Consider the following 24,498-nt stretch of genomic DNA (forward strand, 5'->3'; position numbering starts at 1 on the left):
GCCATGTTGCAAACTTCTTGAATCAGGAATGGTAGGGAGTAGGTTCTTGGAGTTCATAATTAACTACCCCATCCCACTCCCCGACACACACCAGGTGATTCATTTTCATACCAAAGTTTTAGAATCCCTGCAAGGCAACAGAACTGACTCATTCTGTTTCTATGTTCTTAGAAGCAGTTTCAGAGTAAAATAATTGAAGTATCATATTATTAAAAAGATTTTGGAAAAAATAGGAGTTAAGGGTAATAAAAGAATATTCTCAAGAAAATTGGTTTAAATTGCGATTAAGCATGAGAACTAAAAGATGGTTATTGCATATAAATAATCAGTGATACTATTAAATCTCTAGATATCTAGATAGATCTAGATATCTCAGAGATCTATATAGATCTAGATATCTATAGATCTAGATCTAGATATCTAGTTATTTTTAGCTCTTACAGATATCTCTTGCCAATGATCTGTGGCTCTGTCATTGTCCTTCTTACACCAGCTAAAGCAAATACAACCTTGGGTGGTTCTAAAAAGATGTTCCAGGCAAAATTATTTATCTCAAGACCTACTCTTTTACTTAACTAAATACCAAGCAGAGAACAGCAGCAGTTACGTGGTTTTGATTGTTACAGATCTGAAGAATGTAAGTTAAATAGTGTTAAAATTATAAGAACGATATTGCCATTAGGTGTGAATTTGGAAACCAACTCTCTCTTTTATAATTGATGAAACTGGGCAACATTCTTAACCTCCCTGGGCTTTTGCTTTTTATTAGAATAGTGATAGATTTTTATTAGAATAGTGATAGCTACTCAGAGAGATAATTGCTCATGGTAAATATTCAAAATATCAACAGTTATATTAAGATAAACTGAAGGATTAGTATGCGCCAGGCATTGCATGAAGCATTTAAAATGCACTATGAGATAGTTTTTTCAATTATGCTCTGTTCAGAAACTTCTGAAATCCTCTGAAGGTCACAAAGTCAGTGATTGGTATACAGTAGTGCTTCAGAAGACTTCTTTGATGTTCTCCAACAGCATGGTGTATTTTTCTGTCATTTCTTGTATGACACTTTAATGTCATTATATTTCTCTCAACTAGTCTGTAAGCTAGTTATAATGGGAATATGTTCGAATGTTCTTTATTCCCTGGTTCCCTGCATAATGAACACATAATCTATGCTTAATACATTAACTTCTTTATCATCCCTCCTTCCATTGTAGTGAGGTATCACACCCCAAAAATCTCAATAATTGATTTTGAAATCTATCATTCCTTCATACTTCCATTCATTTATTTCTACGTGAAAGTGTCTGACTTCAAATGCTAGATTTCAAAGTACACTGTTTACCTAGGATTTGGGGCCAAAAATCAAACAATTAAATGCAATTATTTTTCTAGCTAACTTAATGCCTTTATAATTTACTCTGTTAAATTTTTGGATATATTATATAAACCCCTTTTAAGAAAAGATTATGCCACGGAAACCTACAGAGTTTTTTCCCAAAAGCTAAATGAATCAAATTAGTAATTTATTGTAAATAGAAATTTAAAAGTAACATGGTTGGTTGCATTTGCCCCCTTATGCAAAGGTTATGACATATAAATTATTATATAATTATATTTAAATATGAAATATTTTAAATTAAGTCTACTAAATATTTAATGCCCACTATTGTATTAAAAATTTGTATATAGACTTTTATTAATTTAGATTCAACTACAAATGATGAAACACGCAAATAGAGTTATTTCTCTCACATGGAATATATCTGTCTGTAGTTCAGGGAGAATAAAGTGAACACAGAGTCATCAAGGACTTTGGCACCTCCTAACTTTATGGCCCATCTGTTCTCAAGTTCATCTTTTGGTCTAAGATTACTGCTAGTGTTCCATCTTTCCAATTTTCATGTTGGAAGAAGAGGTGAGAGGGGTAAATCAGGTGCTTCCTAGCTATGTTAGTCACCCTCCTTCCTAGAAACATCCACCCTTCTGCCCTTCTTCCATATCCACTTTCATCACCATGCATATGGTTTGCTGCAAGAGAGACTGGTAAACACAATGTTTTAGCTAGGTACATTGCTGCCCTGATTAAAATTGAGATGCCACTAAGTAAAGAGAAGGGCAAATGAATATTAGATGAGCAACCAAGACAGGATGCTAAGAATAAGGATTAAATTTCCCTTATGAGATTCGATTTGAAGTAAGCAAGAATTTGGGGATGGAAATCAAAACCTATTTTGGTTTTTTATTATTATACTTTAAGTTCTGCAGTACATGTGCGGAACATGCAGGTTTGTTACATAGGTATACATATGCCATGGTGGTTTGCTGCACCCATCAACCTGTCATCTACATTAGGTATTTCTCCTAATGCTACCCCTCCCCCAAGACCCGACCCCCATGAAAGGCCCCACTATGTGATGTTCCCTTCCCTATGTCCATGTGTTCTCATTGTTCAACTCCCACTTATGAGTGAGAACATGTGGTGTTTGGTTTTCTGTTCTTGTGATAGTTTGCTGAGAATGATGGTTTCCAACTTCATCCATGTCCCTGTAAAGGACATGAACTCATCCTTTTTTAAGGCTGCATAGTATTCCAAGGTGTATATGTGCCAGATTTTCTTTATCCAGTCTATCATTGTTGGGCATTTGGGTTGATTCCAAGTCTTTGCTATTGTGAACAGTGCCTCCATAAACATATGTGTGTGTGTATCTTTATAGTAGAATGATTTATAATCCTTTAGTTATTTACCCAGTAAGGGGATTGCTGGGTCAAATGATATTTCTAGTTCTAGATCCTTGAGGAATCGCCACACTGTCTTCCACAATGGTTGAACTAATTTACACTCCCACCAACGGTGTAAAAGCAATCCTATTTCTCGACATCCTCTCCAGCATCTGTTGTTTTCTGACTTTTTAATGATCGCCATTCTAACTTGTGTGAGATGGTATCTCATTGTGGCTTTGACTTGCATTTCTGTAATGACCAGTGATGATGAGCATTATTTCATATGTTTGTTGGCTGCATAAATGTCTTCCTTTAGAGAAGTGTCTTTTCATATTCTTGGCCCACTTTTTGATGGGGTTGTTTGATTTTCTTGAAAATGTAAGTTCTTTGTAGATTCTGAATATTAGCCCTTTGTCAGAGGGATAGATTGCAAAAATTTTCTCCATTCTGTAGGTTACCTGTTCACTCTGATGATAGTTTCTTTTGCTGTGCAGAAGCTCATTAATTTAATTGGATCCCATTTATCTATTTTGGCTTTTGTTGCTATTGCTTTTGGTGTTTTGGTCATTAAGTCTTTGCCCATGCCTATGTCCTGAATGGTATTGCCTAGGTTTTCTTCTAGGGTTTTTATAGTTTTAATGTTTAAGTCTTTAATCCATCGTCTCAGCCCCAAATCTCCTTAAGCAACTTCAGCAAAATCTCAGGATACAAAATTAATGTACAAAAATCACAAGCATTCCTATATACCAATAACAGACAAACAGAGAGTCAAATCATGAGTGAACTCCCATTCACAATTGCTACAAAGAGAATAAAATACCTAGGAATCCAACTTACAAGGGATATGAAGAACCTCTTCAAGGAGAACTACAAGCCACTCCTCAATGAAATAAAAGAGGATACAAACAAATGGAAGAACATTCCATGCTTATGGATAGGAAGAATGAATATCGTGAAAATGGCCATACTACTCAAAGTAATTTATAGATTCAATGCTGTCTCCATCAAGCTACCATTGACCTTCTTCACATAATTGGAAAAAAAAAAAAAAACACTTTAAATTTCATGTGGAACCAAAAAAGAGCCCACGTAGCCAAGACAATCCTAAGCCAAAAGAACAAAGCTGGAGGCATCACGCTACCTCACCTCAAACTATACTACAAGGCTACAGTAACAAAAATAGCATGGTACTGGTACCAAACCAGAGATATAAACCAATGGATCAGAACAGAGGCCTCAGAAATAACACCACACATCTACAACCATCTGATCTTTGACAAACCTGACAAAAACAAGAAATGGGGAAAGGATTCCCTAACCGTATGCAGAAAGCTGAAATTGGATCCCTTCCTTACACCTTATAGAAAACCTATTCTTTGTAGTTTTTTGAAACTCAAAACTCATATTTAGTTGCTCTGCAAACAGTTTAAAAGGCTTTTTTCTATGTTTTTGAGGGAATTAAGATAGGTAACTCCTGCCTACAGAATACCAGCTTTTCTGGGAGGTGGAGGACTTTGTTTCCCAGTAGCCTTCTCTTGCTGAGTTATACTGGCAGATAGAAGCTGCCAATGAAGGCTTTGACTGGTACAATGATTCCCATCTTATGAGGAATCTGAAAAGCATGGGGAAGAGTTAGGCTTGGGGTGCAGTTCTTACAAGTGTATGCCCTCCATTAAGTGGAACAAGAACTGAATGCTGACTTTCAATAGCTGGCTCTATGACCTGAGCAAGTTGCTTCACCTCTCTGAGTCCCATTTTCTCAGCGATAAAGGGAAAATGATATTAGTATCTACTTCATTGAGTTATTATTAGGATTAATGGTATTGATGTGCATGATACATTTAGCACAGAGTCCAGAATGCAGGTGTACTAAATAAATGAGTAGGTATTTTTTGTTATCTTCTCTGCCCACAAAAGACAATATAGTCTTTTGGATAATACTGGTGCCCTCCAGTTCTTATATCATGTCTACCCCAAGCAAGGTGCTTGACATAACAGCAGTGAGCAACCAGCCAAGGTATCTGCTCTCATCAAGATTGCATTCTTTTGTCACTCGGAGTCCTGGAGGAGTCACTGACAGAGAGGGGATAGTTGAAAATACAGAAAGGAATAACCTCAATAGAAGCGAAATAGTGATTGTCACATTTCACTCTGTAAATGAATCACATGGATAGCCAACCAAAATGGAGATTCCTGAAATCCATAGTTCTGAAACTCAGCTCTGAGAAGGGATCAGGAATTTGTATTTTATTCCTAAATGTTCCTAATGCAGATGATTCATGGATCACACTTTTAAAAACACTGGTCTAGGAAGTGGAGGAAAGAGAAACCTATAGGCTATAGTGAGAATTTCTCCGGGCAGTTTAATCCCTTTCCTAGTCCCTTTTCTAGGAAAACTGGGTTTGCTTCTTTAGGCTGATTCAGTCTAGCCTAGTTTGGATAATTCTTTACTATAGGAAGCTTGTTGTAGTTATCCACGGTAGAATGTTTAAGAACATCTTTGGCTTCTCCCAACTAGATGCCTGTAGCAACTTTTATTCTCCAGCAATGATAATCACAAATGTCTCCAAACATTGCTGAATGTGTCCTGGAGTGGGTGGCAAAATTACCTGCAGATGAGAACCATAGGACTAGTTGAAATCTTGGCCTTTCACTCCTAAGTATATATCCTAATATACATACTGCTTTAAATGGAGCCTTTCACGTCTTCCCTCTGGAAGGGTGGAAGATGGCAGATAAAATAGTGCAAGATTTATCTGCCAACCTCATTTCCAGCCGGGTGTGAGTGGGTGGAGGTACACTTCTCTTAAAGAAAGACCCCTGAGAGCCTATCACAGTCATCCTCTAGACATAACCTTCCTACAAAGGTCTCCATTTGCATCTTTGCCTGGTTATCCCCAAATCTCCCTGTCTTAGAGCTTATGTATTTCTATTCCCAATGGTAAAAATGTTTTCATATCACTTTTTTAGAAAACCTTTTCATATATCATTACATATTTACCTAGTCTCTGTGTACATTTTAAAATTTTTGCTCATGCCTATAAATCCCAGCACTTTGGGAGAGGCCAAGGCAGGCGGATCACAAGGTCAAAAGATCGACACCACACTGGCCAACATGGTAAAACCCTGTCTCTACTAAAAATACAAAAATTAGCAGAGCGTGGTGGCATGCGCCTGTAATCCCAGCTACTCGGGAGACTGAGGCAGGAGAATCGCTTGAACCCGGGAGATGGAGGTTGCAGTGAGCCAAGATCGCGCCACTGCACTCCAGCCTAGCGACAGAGCAAGACTCCATCTCAAAAATAAATTTTTACATGGTGAGAGAATGAGTAACTACATTTTAAAAAATAAGAAAAAACTAAAGTGATACTTAAAATAATAGTTTTAATAATGTTAAGAATATAAGGCTAAGGAGTCCCTGGAGATTCAAATTGTTTCTGTGCTTGTTCATATATATTATGATGATGAGTAACTCTGCAATGCTGAAATTAGTGCTGAGTGAGCCCTAAAAACCAAGCAAGTTGTAGGTAGAAACTGAAGAAGTTGCATGGCTTAGCATTCATTTTTTAAAAGAAAATTGGAGAACTGTAACAGGCAGTGACTTCAGATAAAACAGAAATCATGCTTTCTTTCAAAGATATACCTGTAGTATAATTGAATAACGTTTCCTGGCATTTTTTAATGTGTCAGGTAAAGGAATAATGAGGCAACCTTTATATCGTGTAATAAATATGGAGGTGATTTAACTTTGTCAAAGGCTAGATTCACAGAGACTCTAAGATAGCAATTGTGCCATGAGGAAACTTTCATCTTAGGCATGATTTTTAGTGGGTGTAAGATACTGTATCATACCCTCTACAACCCTTTAATGTTTATCTTTGTTCCTTGGTTAAAAGTTATCATCTTATTCGAAGTTAAAGGTAGTCCTTTTTTTTTTCAAGGAAATTTTCCAGTTTCATGAACTTGAGGCTTTCTTTCAAATAAACCACTAATTTTTTTAATTTTTTTTTTTTTAGCAACACTATTATGCATTTCCAGTCCTCTGAGGATTCGATTTCCTTTAATCTGTTGTTTTGAAAGTTTCTTGTATAACCCATCCTCGTTACAAGGGAACAGACAATATGTTGTCCATCCACAGAGGCTCTTTGTTGGACCAAAGAGATGATATTTCCAGTTTTAGATTGAAGGGAACCCTTTGGCGCTTTTGCTGAATTTTCCCTAAAGTACATTCACTCCAGGAGAAACAGACTAGAAGGTTCCAATTAGGCCAAGCCCTGGCAGGCACCTATATGGAGAAATATCCTGGCTTGTTAGGAGAACCACCTTACATCTTTTATTTAAAGGCAGTTGGAACTGCGGTATATTGATAATGCACTATACCTGAGGACAGAGGTCATGCGCTTGAATCCCTGGTAATTGTCTATTAGGTAGCAAGTTCTTCCTCCCTAAGCCTCAGTTTCCTATCTGTCGAATGATGTGCCTAAAGTGATGTAGCACTTTTTTTTTTTTTTTTTTTTTTTGGTGAGAATTAAGTGATAGTAGCATATAGTAGAGATTTAATTGGTTGGGAGGTTCAATATGTTTTGAATCTTGAAAAAAATAAAGTCTATTAACCAGTAGACAAGTGCTAATCAACTTTTATTGATTATTAAATTGATGCATAAGACCAGCCGACTGATAAATAATTGATGTTCAGGGTCAGCCTGCACCGAGCAAACATAAGAGAATCCTTCACAGCACAGACCATCTCCATAATCCCCATTTGCACAGCAAATCCCAGTATGGTTTATATGGTTCTAGCCTTAGCGGCGAACATATGAGTAAAGGGGGCATAAAGGTACTTATTCATTAAGACCCAGAAATCTAGCTATGGCAACATGACCACACACACAAAGTCTTGGAGGACAAAGCAGTAAATAAGTAATGATTTGATTCTAGAATAAATGGCAACCAGATTTAAGGTGGAATCACCAAGGACAGCCTCATCAATGAGCTGACAGCTCCTATTGAAAGAATGGTCTACCTTCATTTTTTGGTTGACTTTTTTTCTTTTTGTGCTGCACTCCAAAGCCAAATTTAAGGGCCCCAAGCATGTTTCCTGTCTTCTATATTTTGGAAACTGTATTTCCTGACCATTCTCTGTAATTGGAAAAAGATAAGATTATAACTAGGCTTACCCCATGAGTACTTCAGGTGGAAGAAGAAAACTTCTTTTAGAAGTACTTTTCTCTTGTTTTGCTAGGGCTTATCATGCCCTCATGCTATGCTGGTCATCTGTTGGAATACCCTCTCCTGTGGAGCGAAGACCCTGGGCCTGAGGCACCAAGGAGTTCTAATAAATTAAAATGAAGATCCCAAAAGAACTTCCCAAAGGTACCCAGAGGTGATGTAATAATCTTTTATAGTCACAGACTTCTCTAAAATTTAACAAGTACTTTATTTTCTCACTTGGACCTCAGAATAACTCACAAAAGTATATTGTTATTAACCCCCTTTTACAATTGAAAAAATAGAAACTCAAAGAAATTACAGAGTGTCCAAACTTTCACAGCTAGTAACTGGGACAGCCAAGACTTAAAGAGCCAGTTTCTCTAATGTATTATCTTGTTCTTTGTGCAGTGTAAGGATGGTACTGGTATCTCTGTGCTCTGTAGACTAGTGGTTGAACAAGAAATACAGGGAATAGCATGTTTCAGATGGTATAGATGATAACAGGTAATATGTATTAGGTTCTTTATAAATTGTATTATCAGTCTCACATTTCATGGTGTGTGCTGCATGATACATTAAAAGATTATGTTGTAAAAGTTTTTAAATTTTTTGATAAATAAGTGGTATATAATGTTTAGGGATAAGGAGAATTAGAAATTGTATTTAATCAAGTTTTCTGTGAACATGTAGACAGTTTTGTTGGTTGCTGGCAAAGAAAATGAAAAAGTAGAAGATGATGTTCCCTGCTATTTGACTAATTCATATCTCAGGTGAATCATGATTGCAAGATTGGAAGTTTGTACAACTTTTCTCCTCTTGTGGCTTAAGGAAGTTCACCTCATTACTGTTTTGTCACTTGACTCACGCTTGTGAACAGTTAAAACACATCATAAGGCATGTTTCCCTCCACATAAATGACATCAATAGCCAGGAATAAAGACTTAGGGCAGGAAAAGCCTATGGAAGATCTGCCTGGTCAAAGAAGACTGCATGTTCTACCAGATATGAATTTTATGAGCCTTCAAGTAGACCCAAAAAAGTTAACTTTTCTCTATTTTGATTTTCTCATATCTAAAAAGCAGGAATGATGGTATTCAACTTGTACATCTTATGAAGATCAATTTATTAAGGCACAAGCACTATATCTAGCAAGCATATAATTCTGTCCCTCTTAGATGCTGGTGCTATTAATGGAGGAGATGATTTTTAAAGAAATATCAGTATTTTATAAACAAAGCAAAAATTAAATGATTTAAATTGTGGCTGTTTTTTGAGCAAAGACTGATCTTGAACTGCTAACATGCAAGATACAGTAAGAGGAAGAGGACATAGATTTGTATTGCAATTTGGCTAAAGTTTACTTTCACTTTTGTTTCTCCGAATTCCACTCTCCTGACAATCTCATGCATTTGGAAGAATGAATAGGTGATAAGAATGGATACTGAACTAGGCATTGTGCCCTAGTTTTGTGTCTTTGGACAAGCCTTTCATGTCCTATTTCCCCACCCATAAAATTACAATGCTTCAACAACATCTCGGCAAATATTTATGGAGGACCCGTATGCCAGGCACTGTTTTAGATGTTTGGGATATAATGGGAGGTAGTGAACAAGAAACATAAAAATATGAGGATATAAGAATGTTAAAATAGAGAAAGTATGGCAAATTGAGGTATAAGGATGGAAATGGAGCTGCAATTTCAAAAGTATGGCTTGGGTAGTTTTCACCAAGATGCTGATATTTGAATAAAGATCAGATGGATGTGAGGAAGCAAGCCTTACAGGTATCTCAGGTGGGGAAGAGTTTTCTAGGCAGAAGAAATAGTAAATGCTAAGGCCTTGCATTGCAAACATGACTGGGCAGTAAACAAGAAACCAGTATTTAGGAGTTGAGTTAATCAGAGCAAAATCACACGTATTGGGCCCCATATGAAGACCATTTTGATAGATTTGGATTTAACTCAGTCTGTGATTGAGGAGCCACTCCAGGTTGTTAAGATAAGTGATATTGAGTTCATGTAACAGGGTCGTTCTGGCTTACATTTGAGAATAAACGGGGTAAAGGGTGGGAAGCAAGGAAACTACTTAGGGGAAGCTTTAGCAACAAGCCAGTAAGAGGTTCTGATGAGTTGGCCGCATGGATAAGAGTGAAAAAGATGAAAAAAGGCCAAGTAATAGATATGTTTTGAAGATGTTGCTGACAGGACATGATGGCAGATTAAATGTTGAGTTGGAGAAAACAGTTGTAGCTATAAGATTCTGGGTATTTAACCAAAGCAGTGGGAAGAACTGTGTTGCCAATAACTGAGATGAAGAGGACTGCAAAAGGATCAGGTTGGGGCAAGGGTGAAGTTAATCATAGAGCTCTCACTGTCTCTGGAAGGTTGGGAACAGTCCACAAGAAAAGGCTTACAGATGCTTAGATCATTCTCTTCATGTCAAGTGGTGGTTTTTGTGAAGATAACTGATATTTGAATAAAGATCAGATGGATGTGAGAGAGCAAGCCTTACAGGTATCTCAGGTGGGGAAGAGATTTTTACTTTTACAGAACTTTTATGAGGTAGAGGTAAGCTTAGTGGTTGTTCAAGATCTTGTAGTTAGTGATCCATCCAATCAAGGTTTGAACTCAGTATGGGTTGTCTTGAGGATGCCCTTTGCTATTTTTTTTTTATATATATCTTCTTGCCTTTCCCTGACTTTTATAGAAAGAACCTGAAGTACAATTTAGATGGAAGATAGATAATAGAATGGTTACAACTCATTGTTAAAAGTAATAGAAAACCCCTACCTGCATCTGTGATCGTGTACACAGTAATCATTTGAAAATTGTTTGAATGTGTGTTAATGTTAATGGTGGATTTACAGCTCACAATGGAAAGAGCAGTGACCAGGAAGAAAGAAAATGATTTGGAGGGCATTTATTCTGTGTCTACTCAAAAAATATTTTAAAGTAGACCCAAAAAAAAAAGCGTTCAATTATTAAAAACCCATGGATCAACTGCTCAAATTTAAAACTAATTTAATTAAAATTACTGATTTTTAAACTATTGTACTAAAGACCTCTTATGAGCCCTTAAATGATGATAGCATTTCCTCTTAATTTCTGTAATGAAAAAAGAGTTGAAATTTTAGGTTAATGTAGTGAATTATTTTATATAGCTACATGTGTGTCTAACATTTCACTTCAATTTTCTGTGCTATAGTTAGGAGCTCATTCTTTATGAATTATGTGAGGAGAAATTATATTAGAGTTAGAAGTGATATTAATATACTACTCTTAATTGGAGCAAAGATTGCACAGGTGACATGAGTCAAATCATAGCCCTCTCCTATACAGTTCTGTATAGAAGGCCCATATTGGATATGGTAAATGGTTTCATCTTGATTGCTAACTCTCACCAATTGCTGGTGTTTGAGCTATTATGTGTTGAGAAGAATGCTGAGACCATGGCTAGGTTCAGTAGGAAAAAAGGACCTGATTGATTGGGCATATCTATTAAGGATACGGATGAAGAAATGGCAGTACGTGTGTCACACACTAATCATCCTTGTTTTATTGGTTCTCTAAGGGCTTAGAGCATTGACAAGTATGGGTTGTCTTGAGGATGCCCATTGCTACTTTTTTTTTTTTTGATATGTATCTTCTTGCCTTTTCCTGACTTTTACAGCCATTAGCCCAGGCACTGTCCTTTTCAGTAACCTTGGATTTGTTCTTTGGAAGGTCTTTTCATATAACCTGACATTTGCTACCTTATTTGGTTAATAAATGTGTGCACAGCAGTACCAAAGGCAGCAAGATGGCTGTGCTTATGTTCTGGGAAGCTAGTTGGATGAGATTTTCAAGTAATCCTAAAGAATATGTAGATTTGAAACTGGGAATTTATTGGTGGACTTAGATGCTGAGATAAGGTCATTCTTAGCTGGAGATGGTGGATGCTGGCTTCAGTGGTTTAAGACCAAATAAAAGATTAAAAATTATGCATGTATAACCCGCTTTGTAGCAAAATACAGTTAAAGATTTAGGAAACAATGCTAGGGAACCCAAGTGTTGGTGTTTCAAAGGAAATAAACCCAGGGCTTTGGGAGATTTGGCCTTCAATGTTTGGTGGGCACTTCCAAACAAGAAGGGGCTCCCTTTTAGGGGTAGTGAGGAATCTCAACTGGGGTCTGACAACAGTGTATACTCAGAGTCGAATGAAGTAAGGTGTCATCCTTTACGAGGTAACACCATTTGTTTTTTAATATGAGATATTTATAAATGATATTCTCAACCAAAATGAGTAGCTAGAATTTGGGGAAGTTTAGATCCTTGAAGTGGTTGTATAAAATATTTTACATGGACTATTTATTTTGATGATTCCCAAATTAGATATTTAAACATCAGCTTCCCAGGCTAGATTGCCTTTCTTCCACGTTCTAGTAGAGCCATCTTGGCTCTCTATTATCAGTATTCCTTACCAAGTCCTAAATGTTCTTAGATATTTTAGGTGTCACATCTTTACATACAATTCCTATGTTGTCTTGCACTCAGTCTTGACTACCCCTTTATTCCATCTAAAGGATTCAATAGTGCTAGAAAAGATACATAAGTGTTGGTATTTTCCTATTCCCCTCATGAACTTCTGCATTCCTTATCCCTAAAACTGTAAGATTTAGGCACTGAGACCAAGCCAAGATGGTGGTAGCTTCAGTAAGAAGAGAGTTAAAGAAAGTCTAAAATGCTGAATGGGGGAAACTTTGAAAGGAAAAAAAGTAAGAGAAATATAAATTTTATAAGACCATGTTTGGACTCACCTGGTGATTTAAGGAAAGGTGGGTCACAGTAATAATAAAAGCTGAGATTTGTTAAGGGCTTATCATGTGCCAGGCACTCAACTTCAGTGGCATTATCTCATTTAATGTTTTATAAGACTAGAAAGTGCCATTTTCAATTTTTACTTTTAAAGAAGTTTTATGAGGTAGAGGTAAGTTTAGTGGTTGTTCAAGATCTTATAGTTAGTGATCCATCCAATCAAGGTTTGATCTCAGGCTTTAAGGTAGGACAGATGAAAGCATGCATGTAAGAATGTATTACCAGAGACAGAGAGTGCACAGGAGAGGAAGAAAGAGGTGGGGAAGAGGTGATCACACAAAAGGGGCTGGGGTCCCAAGGAGAGGCAGCAAACACTCAATGGGAATGGAATCGTTCTGCTCTCTCCTCATCCTGGACCTCAGTGGCAACAGAGACTTTGGCTAGCTATTTCTATACACCTGATGAGGAGAGGATCACAGCCTGCATGGGTGTTTACATCCCCCGAATAATGCCACATTAGGTCATAGCTGCTAGGGTTTAGATGAGAAGGGAAGTGAAAAAATGAGGAAGAATCATTCTGGATCTTCAGATTTTGCTCATTTTCCAGGCACAGTACTCCACCAACCTGCACCCAAACCTGCACAGCCTTTGACTTGTCTAGTCTACTTTTCTCTCAGTGATTATGCATTGCATGCTGGAGGGTAGGAGCCATTTTGCAAGTTATTAAATGGCCTTCAGTACTTAGCAGCAGATACCACGTTCATACGAGCAGGGTCATTTAGTGGCACTTTGATCCATTTTATGAAAACGTACTTCTCGTGGGTTCTTAGACAATGGTTCCTCTTACATTTGTCTTATGGTCATGATGATACCACCTAGGGAGGGAGAAAGGTGGAAATAGAGGGATCAGAGGTGTTGATGCTCTGCTAGCTGGCTATCCTATATCAGTAAGGCAAAAAGGAGGCTTAGCTCCTTGCAGAATTACTTATAAGACATAAACCTTGGGTGATCAAGACATGCTGATGCACAGAATCAGGGATGACAAGATGAACAGTTAATGCCTTACATATTCATGTGACATAAGGACTGTCTCTCTGCCCAAGAATACTTCCCAATTATGGGAGGTGCCTGAAAGCCTATTGGCTCTTCTCTTTGTTGTGTAATTCCTCATGAGTTTTTTGTTACATGGAAACCAATAACTTAGAGGAGGTCTCTGGCAGGAGATCCTGAAGGGTTGGGATAAGGGAGGGTGTTGAAAGGAAGCAAGGAAATAAGTAGTATAGGAAAAGAAGGCGGAGACTGGTTAGAGGAACAGGTGTCTCTGTTCCTAACTTTCCAAGGGCCAACCTGTCAGCACTCCCATTTATCTTCAAGATTTCCATGTTAGAAAGAATGCCTTGTTTTGGGTTGAGCAAAAACTGTTCTGCCTTTATTGGTGAGAAAAAAAGTGGCTCTAAGCCATATTTAGGAAATTTGTTGACTATAATTAAGCTTTCATGGGAGTCCCCAAGGTTTACTTACCTATAATTGAAAAAATGCAAATGAAGACAGTTAATCAGTGGACTGGCCAACTATGAAGCACTACTACCTACCTAAATGAATTAAAAATGAAGACACAAATATGTCCAGTTGAGAAAGTTACCAGAGAGCCAATTGGTAAATTTCTCAGCAAGGCTGAGACATTTTTCTTAGCCTGACTGAGCCTGCAGTGCCTTTCTGCTAAGGTCTTTGCCAATTTAATCTTGAGCCATTCCATGCAGATTTCCTAACAACTGGCCTTCAGCACTGGCTTTTTCTCTGGCATTACTTAAAGGAAGCCCTGAAGGAAAGATAACAGACCTCTAGTCCTCTTTTCTGTGTAACTGATCCATTACTTAGAGCTGGAAAATATTTGCTTTACAAATCCTGTTGTCAAATGGGAACACCCTTGGAATTAGAAACTCTTCAGAAGTTATCACATAGAATTTCACTTATCAGGGATCAGTATGTGTTGTAATGTTAACTCTTTTAATGTGGTTTTATTTGAGACACAGTCTCTTTCTGTCACCCAGGGTGGAATGCAGTGGCTCCATCTCAGCTCGCTGCAACCTCCTCCTCCTGGGTTCAAGTGATTCTCCTGCCTCAGCCTCCCCAGTAGCTGGGATTACAGGCGCCTGCCAACACGCCTGGCTAATTTTTGTATTTTTAGTAGAGATGGGGTTTCACCATGTTGACCAGACTGGTCTCGAGCTCCTGGCCTCAAGTGATCCGCCCACCTCGGCCTCCTAAAATGCTGGGATTATAGGCATGACCCACCATGCCCAGCCTTGAAGTTTTGTTTTGTTTTTTTTATAACAATAAATACAACATATCTGTGATGCTCACTTTTACTAACACCATCCTTCCTTGTTAAAATATGCAGCCAATTTTTATCACCTGATTTAAAATCCCCTAAATGTTTTGCATTTCTGTTAATACTTAAATCTTCTCCTTAATTAGCAAATCATAATATGGTATTAGTACAAAAAAGTGCACAATATGTCCCTAAAAATCAGCTGTGGAAACAAAAGTGTAAACGCAACATCTTTTAGATAAAAATATTTGTTGGCCAGGTACAGTGGCTCACGCCTATAATCCCAGCACTTTGGGAGGTCGAGGTGGGTGGATCATGAGGTCAGGAGTTCAAGACCAGCCTAACCATCATGGTGAAACCCAGTCTCTACTAAAAACACACAAATTAGCCAGGCATGGCAGCACACATCTGTAATCCCAGCTACTCAGGAGGCTGAGGCAGGAGAATTGCTTGACCCTGGTAGGCAGAGGTTGCGGTGAGCCGAGATTGCGCCACTGCACTCCAGCCTGGGTGACAGCAAGACAACATCTCAAAAAAAATTGTCAGTATCAAACAATATTTGATAGCTAGTAAAGAAAACAATAGAAATCAAACAAGTTAATTCAAATATACAAGTAGCGATACAATGGATGATGTATCTGTGCCATAAATAGAATCAAGGTTTTTTGGACAGCCCTGTTAAAATGTGCCCTCTTGAGAGGTAAATAAGTTTCCTTTCCCACACTATTTAGCGGATTCTGAGGGAGCAAGGTGCCTGATTGATTAATAATGCCTGCCATGGACACTATGGATGACAGTTTGTTTGATGAGAAAGAGTAAGTAGACTCCAACAGAGAATTGAGAGCTTGCTATCAAGGAAATTGTCTTTTTGTGGGCATATAAACATTCTGAGGTAGCTTAAGTGGGGAAAGATGCGATTAGGCTGAACCTTTTCACCATGTCTTTGTTTACCTGAGTTATATATTACCCTGGACTTTCTAGAGTTTTTAAAAAAGTGTTATGGATATAGACTCTGGAAAATGTACACAGATATTTCAAGGTATTTCAAATGTGTCACAGTTTCTAAGGACATCAAATATGTCTTCAAAGCCTCATGGATTTTTAAAATATGAAATGTTCTTCTTGGAGGATAATAGGCTCCAATGCTGTGGGTTTCTAACCTCCAATTCATTAACAGCAAAGCTGACTTGTAGCAAAAATTTTTTTTCCTTGCAAGCAATTTGCGACTCCTTTGAGGGAGATAACAGTTTAAATATAAATAAATGACCAGTTCCAGTGGAAAGATTCCAGTTTTCTTGAGGTGTTTGCTTTCAATTTATTGCCAATTCTCCCATCACAGCTTCCTCCCCTGAAAACCTACTCTAGGTCTGAACATGTTTAGAATAACCCCATCAAAATCGTTCTTGTTCTTATATGTTAAAGCCATGTTATTCCCATTTTAAAATATTGCAAAAGGCTAAAGTTGACTTTACACACATTTTAGCATTATCAAAATCATTAGTGTTATTGGCTCTGACTTACAATAATGAAAATAAAATAGCAAGGCCCAGATGGAACTGGTTCCTTCTTCCAGATATTTCTAAGCCATTTGAAGGAATCAAAGCAAACACCTCAGTTCTTTTATTTCAAAATCACCTTCCACATGGATTTGGCTTATTTTATTCTATTTAGCTTAGCCAGCAGTCCCACGACATTTGCATTATTTTTAATCCAATGACAGATTGCTTTGTACTTTGGATTTTCATGAGCTGCCATTTGTTTCATTAATTTTTGTTACTAGATGATCAGATTTTTGAAAAAAGACATACAACCTGAAAATTGATCTCTCTCCATGCATATTGTAAATGTATGAATTCACAACACACATTCACATCCCAATTCTATTCTTTAATCGTATACCCAGCCTCTACAAATTAACATTCTAAGACATTTACTATGTGATATTATCTGCAATGTGTCTCCTACCTGTTTATGGTATTTTTCACTTTTGACAATACTATTATTTGTTTTTAAAGCAAGCTTTTACTACATAGCATTTATTTTATTTCCATTTGACCCCAGGAAGTTCACCATTCTGAAGGGTAAAAGACCGCTAATTACTTAACTATTCCCTACATAACCAAGGAAGGTTATTTTCTATTCAAGTAAAATACTTGTTGATGATATTATATCTTAGATTATTAAAAGGATATTAATATTGATTTTAAAGGTCTTAGGCTGAGAAATGTTTTCGTAAATTTATTGAACCTTTTGACCTGGTGTGTGGATTTAATATTTGATTTAGATTGTATTATTTAATCTTTGTAAAAACAATAAGGAATATGAAAGGATGAAATCAAACATATTTTATACACCTACAGTATGCAGACTACCACCATATATGAAACAATTGGGAAGATCAATATAAGCAAAATGTGATTTTTTAATATTTACTCCCATAAATACAATTGGCCCTCTGGTAAACCACCTAAGTGTAACACACACACTCAAACTCAGTATGTCCAGAGTTATGCTCAGTATTGTAGCACTTCAACATCCTTCTTATTTCCACAATCTCAGTTAAGAGCATTGATGTATACCAAGTTGGACTAGTCAGGTATTTGAGAATTGTCCTTCCTTATCACTGTTAACCATTCAGTCACCAACACCCTCTTATTAAAGAGTGTTTAGATATGCTCACAACGAAGCTTTTTTCCCCCTCTCCTATCCCTGCCTGACTCAAGGTAAATCCCTATTCCTTTTGTTCATTTAGCATCTCGCATCCTACTGAAACACTATATACCATATTAAAACCTTTAGTTTGTGTCTTTTTCTCATTGTACTGCAAGCTCTTGTATTTCAGTGCTTTTGTCTATTTGTGTTTCCATACCCAACACTTAAGCACAGTAGTTGGCAAAAAGTATTCAATGGGCATCTGAATAAATACTTGGATGAATGTGTAGATGGAAAAATGTAGGGATACACTGGAGGATAAAAAGTCAGTGATAATTCAGCATTTCAAGAGGTGTAGTTGCACTTTCCTTTGAAAGAATGTGGTTGACTTCTGCAGTCGAATTGTTTCTGTTGAAACTGAACGCCTGTTGCAACGTAAGTCCTGTGTGAATGAAGTAGCATACAGCTAAGGACATAGGCTTTCACAAATATTCAGTTGATAACATAAGCTGTACAAGAGTCATTTCAAATATTTACGATGTTTTTCAGCTTCGATGATATAAGGAATTAGGCTACACAAATATCAATAAATGGAAGAATCACAATTCAGATAAGTCTTTGCTCCAGTCTTTCTGCCCATTCAAAATACAAAATGAGGGGAGTATAGAGAACAGAACTCTATTAGAAGTTGAGTGGTATTAAGAAGAGTAGGAATAGAGGCGGGGGAAAAAAAGACAGTGTCCTATAGAAAGGCCTATAAAACAGCTCTCCTGCACCTATTTTCTTTTCATGGACTATAATAGCACAAGATGTGAGGAAACATCTGTTTTCTTTTAAATATAATATTTTGATATTTTAAAAGAATCATAACAATTAGGAGAAGTCTAATTCCTGTGGTTAGGGACAGCAGACACCTATGGGATGGAATAGGGAGAATGAGTGTAGCAGATCTTAGTAGATTTTGAGGGCTGAAGATTCATCTGCTCTGGATGGCTCTGGGAAATAGCATGGAGGAATGGTGAGAGCATGGGCTCAGTGGTTAGATGGCCTGGGTTTATGTCTTGGCTTCACCACAGGTTAGCAGTGTGATAATGGGCAAGCTATATGCTTCTAAGTCTCAATTGGTCAAAATACTATTACCTGTCTTAGGGCTGGTTGTGAGATTAAATGAAACTCAGGAAACTAGTTCAGAAAACAGCACATGGTCTAATTTGTTGAATGTATGCTCTTGTTTTTATTTAAACTAGCTGAAAATAAGCAGTTTCTCTTAGGTTAGATACAGGAACTTAATGGGATATTCTATAAGAATACAAAAGGCCCTTAACTAGGAAAAGGTGGATATGTCTTATTCAGGTCAGCTTGAGGAAGGGCTGAGAGGTGGTTGAATTTCGATGCCATTTTAAAACTAGCAACACTGGACCAGGTAAAGGATTAGCTGACTAATAAGAGTAGCTGAGCCCTGCCTAGTATAAATGTGCTTCAGAGTAATGGGACAAATTAGCAAAGATCAGATTCCAGTCTCTATTTCCATAAGGGTGACTCGAGGCCAGGAAGAACAAGAAAGGGCTGAGCTCTAGGCAGCAACATACCTGAGGCCAGAGGCTACTCAGTGAGGATTTGGGCTGTGAGGATGAGACAAAGAATCACAGATTGGGAGAGATGAGGCACTTGTCAGACACAGCCATGATGTTAAAAGGATGTTGCCCGGTTTAGAGGACAGGCTTCCAGCCTGTTCATTCATAGAAACGAGTTCATTTTGGATAGGTAATAACTAAAAAACAAGACCTGAGAGATTAAGTGATGTTTTGGGGGAATATTGCTCCATGATGGGGTTCAGATGAGTGGGCTTTGGAGAGAGATGGTACGGGTCCTAACCCCTACTTTGCCAATGACTGCAGGGACAACTTACGTTACTTCCCTAAGCTTCAACTTCCTCACTTTTTAAATGGGGAGTAATAATCATTCCTACTTCAAGAATTTTTGAAAATTAAATCACACAATTAAAAGGACTCAGTCAATGTCAGGTGACTAGTAAGTGCTCACTGAATTTTGATTATTTTGAAAACTTCACATATACAAATTCACTGTAAGTCACAAAATAGAATGCAATGATGTTAAATAAGTGTTCCTAAACTGTGTATTTAAAAAATCTTGCCATGCAGCTTTATTCTAGTATCTTTTCTTTAGGAAGTGAATTTTTAGCCAACACTTGCCAATTAGAAAGCAGAGTTTTGGTACCATTTTGGAAAGGCATTTTAAATCGGAAAGAATGGTGATTGTTCCCGATAACGATCTAAATCTGAAAGTGGGTCTACAAAAAAGGGCAAAATGTAACCTTTGGAAATTCAACTTTTTGTTTGTGGAAATATTTGTTCCAGTTTAGTTGGCTGGATCTCTCACCTCCTCACTTTACCTTGCTACAAATTCAAGATCTGCCTTAGCAGGCGGCTTGAACAAAATTCTTGACTTAATGTTTCAATGCTTTCTCACTCTCAAGCTATGTATTAGGTTTATTTACAGGATTCCTGCATCAGGCTTGAAAAGCAAAGGGGTTCTGAAGGAAGAGGCAGGCTCTGGTATTTTTGCTGCAGAATTAAACACCATGTATCTGAAAATGGAATCTGTGGTAAAAAGCTCCAAATTTACTTGTAATCCCTTCTCTTCAGAGCAACTCAGTTCTCCCAAGAGACACTCTTTGGGGACCATTTAATAGCAATATATCAGCTTGTTCTACTTCTACTAATTCTGTTGCCCTAAGTAAATCAACCAAACGTCCCTGTCATATTTTACCCTTCATTTACTCATAGCACATGATAGAATTAACTAATTTTATGAATTAACTTTAGTCATTTTTGAAACCTGACAGACTTACAAAGAACTGTGCATTGGCCAAAGGTGTTAGGTATTTAGCTTCTAAAGAAACCATGACTTACCTGCTGCTGATTGTTTCCAACATTTTGTTGTCTCATCTCTGTCCTTCATTATTTACACTTCTACCTGGGGCTAAGATGGGAAAGACAAAAAAGTAAAATTCAGTGAGATAACTGGCTATGATATTACCAAACTTGTGTATGACAGAAGTCCTGAAATCATTGGATAAAGTAAACCATCAAGACAGTCTTTAGGTTTCATTAATCCAGTAGTTCTCAAACTTTGGCAAGTATCAGAACCCCCTGGATGGCTAGCTAGTTAAAGCAAAGATTGCAAGGTTTTGATTCAGTACGTTTTGGATTGGGCCTGATAAATGTGATTTCTAACAGATTCCCAGGTGATGCTGATGCTCTTGCACCTCAGGGACCAGGCTTTGAGAACCACCCCACTAATTCATGCGTGGCTTATAACCTAGAGTTTGCTTTTCCTTAATTATCTTTAGAAATTTGGGCTGTATAAACTAAACAGTATGGGGTTAAGCAGTGATTTTGGTATATGTACATTTTGTATGGCATAATAGAAGTGATCAAGTAAGTGGGTTACTCCATCCATTTGGTTGAGTTAATTCACAAAGCAATTATATAAAACATCTTCCATTGTTTTCCCCATTGGTCAGACTACAAGCTTTTCTGGTGATGGAAAAATTGAACTCATTTGATTGACATTTTTTAAAACACAGCACAACATTAATTTAGCTTAAGTAAGGGATATGGAACAAAAAAGCAGCCAAAGGAACAGTATCACAGTGGTGTTAGATGCAACTTCTGATAACCTCAATACTGCATGGGACATATTTTTGTTAATAAGAAATGACACACAAAGCTAAAGTGAATTACGTCAGCTGGGAGAACCATAAGATCTACAGTCTCTGTTTAAACACTTTCTTAGTCACCTAGCCCCCAGAAGGCTTAATGCAGCTACAGTTCATGAATTACAGGCTACACAACAAATAATCTCTACAACTAGGAACAGCATACTTAGGAACATCTTTGCTTCCTTCAGTTAATTGTAATTGATATATTTTGTTAGTTGATGTTATGAGAGGTTTGATGAAAGAAAGATCAGACAATGCTCAAACATCCCCGAGGCTGGAATCATATTTGCAGTTCAGCTGTTAATTCTTCTCTTTCACTAGGTCACATGTAGAATCCTGGCTGAAGGAGAGTCTAGGAGATGCATTGTTGAGCCTCACCAATCCTGAGCTCAGGATATAGAAATAGTGTGTAGATAAATAGGTACTTCCACTGGTTGGGCTATAAAATTGAGATGTAACCCCACCATCTATGCCCAGGCAGTGAACAAAAAGAAGGTTGAAGCAGATATTGAATGATCTAGTATACAGTACTCATCACACTAACTAAAGACAGAGAGAAGGTAACCCAAAATATTCCTGGCCTGAAAGTCTTGTGATGGGCCTCTAAACCTATTCTCAAATTGTGACTTGTCATGGCATTTTTAAAAGCCATCCTATCCAACAGAGTGGCACTATAGATGAGTAGTAGCTCAGGTTTTAAAGACTAAAACCTGTGCTAGTTCCTGGACCTCTGCATGTATCAGCTCTCTCATTCTATAAGGGCATGACAATAAGGCCTATATCATAGAGTTGTTAACGAGAGCTAAGTGGGAAAATACAAATTTCTTATCATAGTATTTGGCACATAGTAAGTACTCAATATTTCATTAATGCATGGATGGGAGGGTCTCACTGAATGCTATGAGATCCTGACATAATATCAGTATTTATATAGAAGGTATATTCAGGACCTGTTAAATAAATAGTTAAATTGATACTCCAAGCTCAATTAACACCTCACAGAAGCGAAAGTACCCGTGGACTGTTCTTCTGCTTAAATGACTGTATCCTCACCAACCCTGAGCTCAAGATGTAGAAATAGCCTATAGATAGATACTTCCATTGGTCGGGCCATAAAATTGAGATGTAACCCCTTATAACTTTTCTTCTTTAGTGTCTGCCAAATGCTTGTCCAACATTTGAGTAATTGTCACCATTGCTAATTACCCTAATGTAATAACATGAGATGTTCCACTTGGGAAAACTTCTGTTACCTTGGAATTCCTGTTAAGATGAGGGCTTTGCCATTAGCTGTATTGAGATTTTAGAAACCTTAACTTGTGATAATTTGCTCCTTTTCAGCAATACTCTTTATTTGCACAAGGAAAACTTTGTTTTAACTGTGAAAAGTACATCACCCTCTTGTGAATTTGGGGCTTCCGTTGACCCACATGTATCTCATTCTTTTCCCACTGTAGCTGGACAGTGCCACATCACTTATCCAGGCAGCTAAAAACCTGATGAATGCTGTTGTCCTCACGGTGAAAGCATCCTATGTGGCCTCAACCAAATACCAGAAGGTCTATGGGACAGCAGCTGTCAACTCACCTGTTGTGTCTTGGAAGATGAAGGCTCCAGAGAAGAAGCCCCTTGTGAAGAGAGAAAAGCCTGAAGAATTCCAGACACGAGTTCGACGAGGTTCTCAGAAGAAACACATTTCGCCTGTACAGGCTTTAAGTGAATTCAAAGCAATGGATTCCTTCTAGGACGATAGATTTTAACAAGAAAGCTTTTATCTTTTCTTTCTTTTTCTTTTTAATTCCATTTTTGTATGCATACCTGCCGGCTCGTATGCCTCTGGCATGGGGAAATTAAGGGAACAGTGTCTGTTTGCATGTACGATGAGATGAGATCAATACTACTGATCCATCTGTAGCCTGGGAAGGAGACAGGACATTCCTGTACTGAGGTGGCACAGAGCTGTCCTTTGCAATATTCTCATAAAATTGGGCACAGAGTTCGCATTGGCGCAACATTTATGGGAGTGGGAGGGATGGGGAAAATAAACTTAACTCTACAAAAGCAAACTAATGCATGCAAGAATCATTAGGTTGGCAGGTATATTCATAAGTGAAAAATTTGGAAGTGTAATGGTAGAACATAAAACTTGTATTGCTTCTGTTTCAGTGCAAAAATGTACTAGCCAATACGCTTAAGTGTGTGGCCCACGAATTGAACAATTTAACCTTGAAGTCTATATCCGTGATATTATGTCGATCTTTAACTGAGGGGAAATTAACTAGTCCAGCCTAAAATGCTTCTTTTAATCTGCATTCTGTTTTCTCTTCTAGTTGTGCCATTACTAGTGATCATGGGTTTTTTTCCCCCCTTTACTGAAAACAATAAGCATCTATTTGAGACAATTAAAATCCTTCTGGGGGCACTGGAAGCACAATACGGTGACCAATCTTTCTTTTTTTTTTTTTTAATTTGAACTATATGATTTTGCTAGAAATAGAAGGCCCAGTGGTGGACTATTAGAGGGAAGGAAACTGACAACGTGTGAAAGTTAGAGGCAAATACATAGGTGTAGCTTGGAGTGCTGGTATCTAATATACCATTGTATTCACTAACTCGAAATAAACACATTTAATCTTGACATCTCAAGTATGTTTTCTTTTTTTAAGTATGTACTTAATAAAGATTAGAGTATCTTCCTGAAAATTCATTAAAAATGCATTATGTTTTGGTTTGTTTTTAGATTAGGGATAAAATAGATGATATCCAAATAATTCTGTCATTTTTAGAGTTCACATGTTTATTCTGTGGTTTTTCCGTTTGTCTTCATTCACTTTCATATTGCATTGAAAATGACAGTCTTTGTAATAGAAAAGCCAATTAATTTCAAAATATTTTATTCGTTTTAGACTTTTCCCCTTTAAGCCGGAAAAACAGGACCTCTGTCCCATTATTAAAAAGTGGTGATAGTATTTCAGCTATGAACTGAGAAATGGGAAAAAGCCCCCAGTCACCTGAATTCTGCAAACCCCTCTCATTGGA

At 37.4% G+C, this 24,498-nt stretch overlaps 1 protein-coding gene across 6 annotated transcripts in view; it reads left to right on the forward strand.

The window, feature by feature from the left end:
* Window positions 1-24,173, forward strand: part of CTNNA2 (catenin (cadherin-associated protein), alpha 2) — a 1,182,142-nt gene extending 1,157,969 nt beyond the window's left edge. For 3 of the 6 annotated variants that reach the window (XM_011963728.1, XM_011963718.1, XM_011963738.1), the window contains one exon: window positions 22,917-24,173. In XM_011963728.1, coding sequence (XP_011819118.1) covers window positions 22,917-23,204 — 288 coding nt within the window. In that variant the 3' untranslated portion in view covers window positions 23,205-24,173. The remainder of the gene's footprint in view (window positions 1-22,916) is intronic. The other 3 variants (XM_011963709.1, XM_011963731.1, XM_011963735.1) reach the window with 1 other exon arrangement.
* The last annotated feature ends 325 nt before the right edge of the window (window positions 24,174-24,498 follow it).

The sequence above is a fragment of the Colobus angolensis genome, unplaced genomic scaffold (genome assembly GCF_000951035.1).
Source record: "Colobus angolensis palliatus isolate OR3802 unplaced genomic scaffold, Cang.pa_1.0 Scaffold118, whole genome shotgun sequence".
NCBI lineage: Eukaryota > Metazoa > Chordata > Mammalia > Primates > Cercopithecidae > Colobus > Colobus angolensis.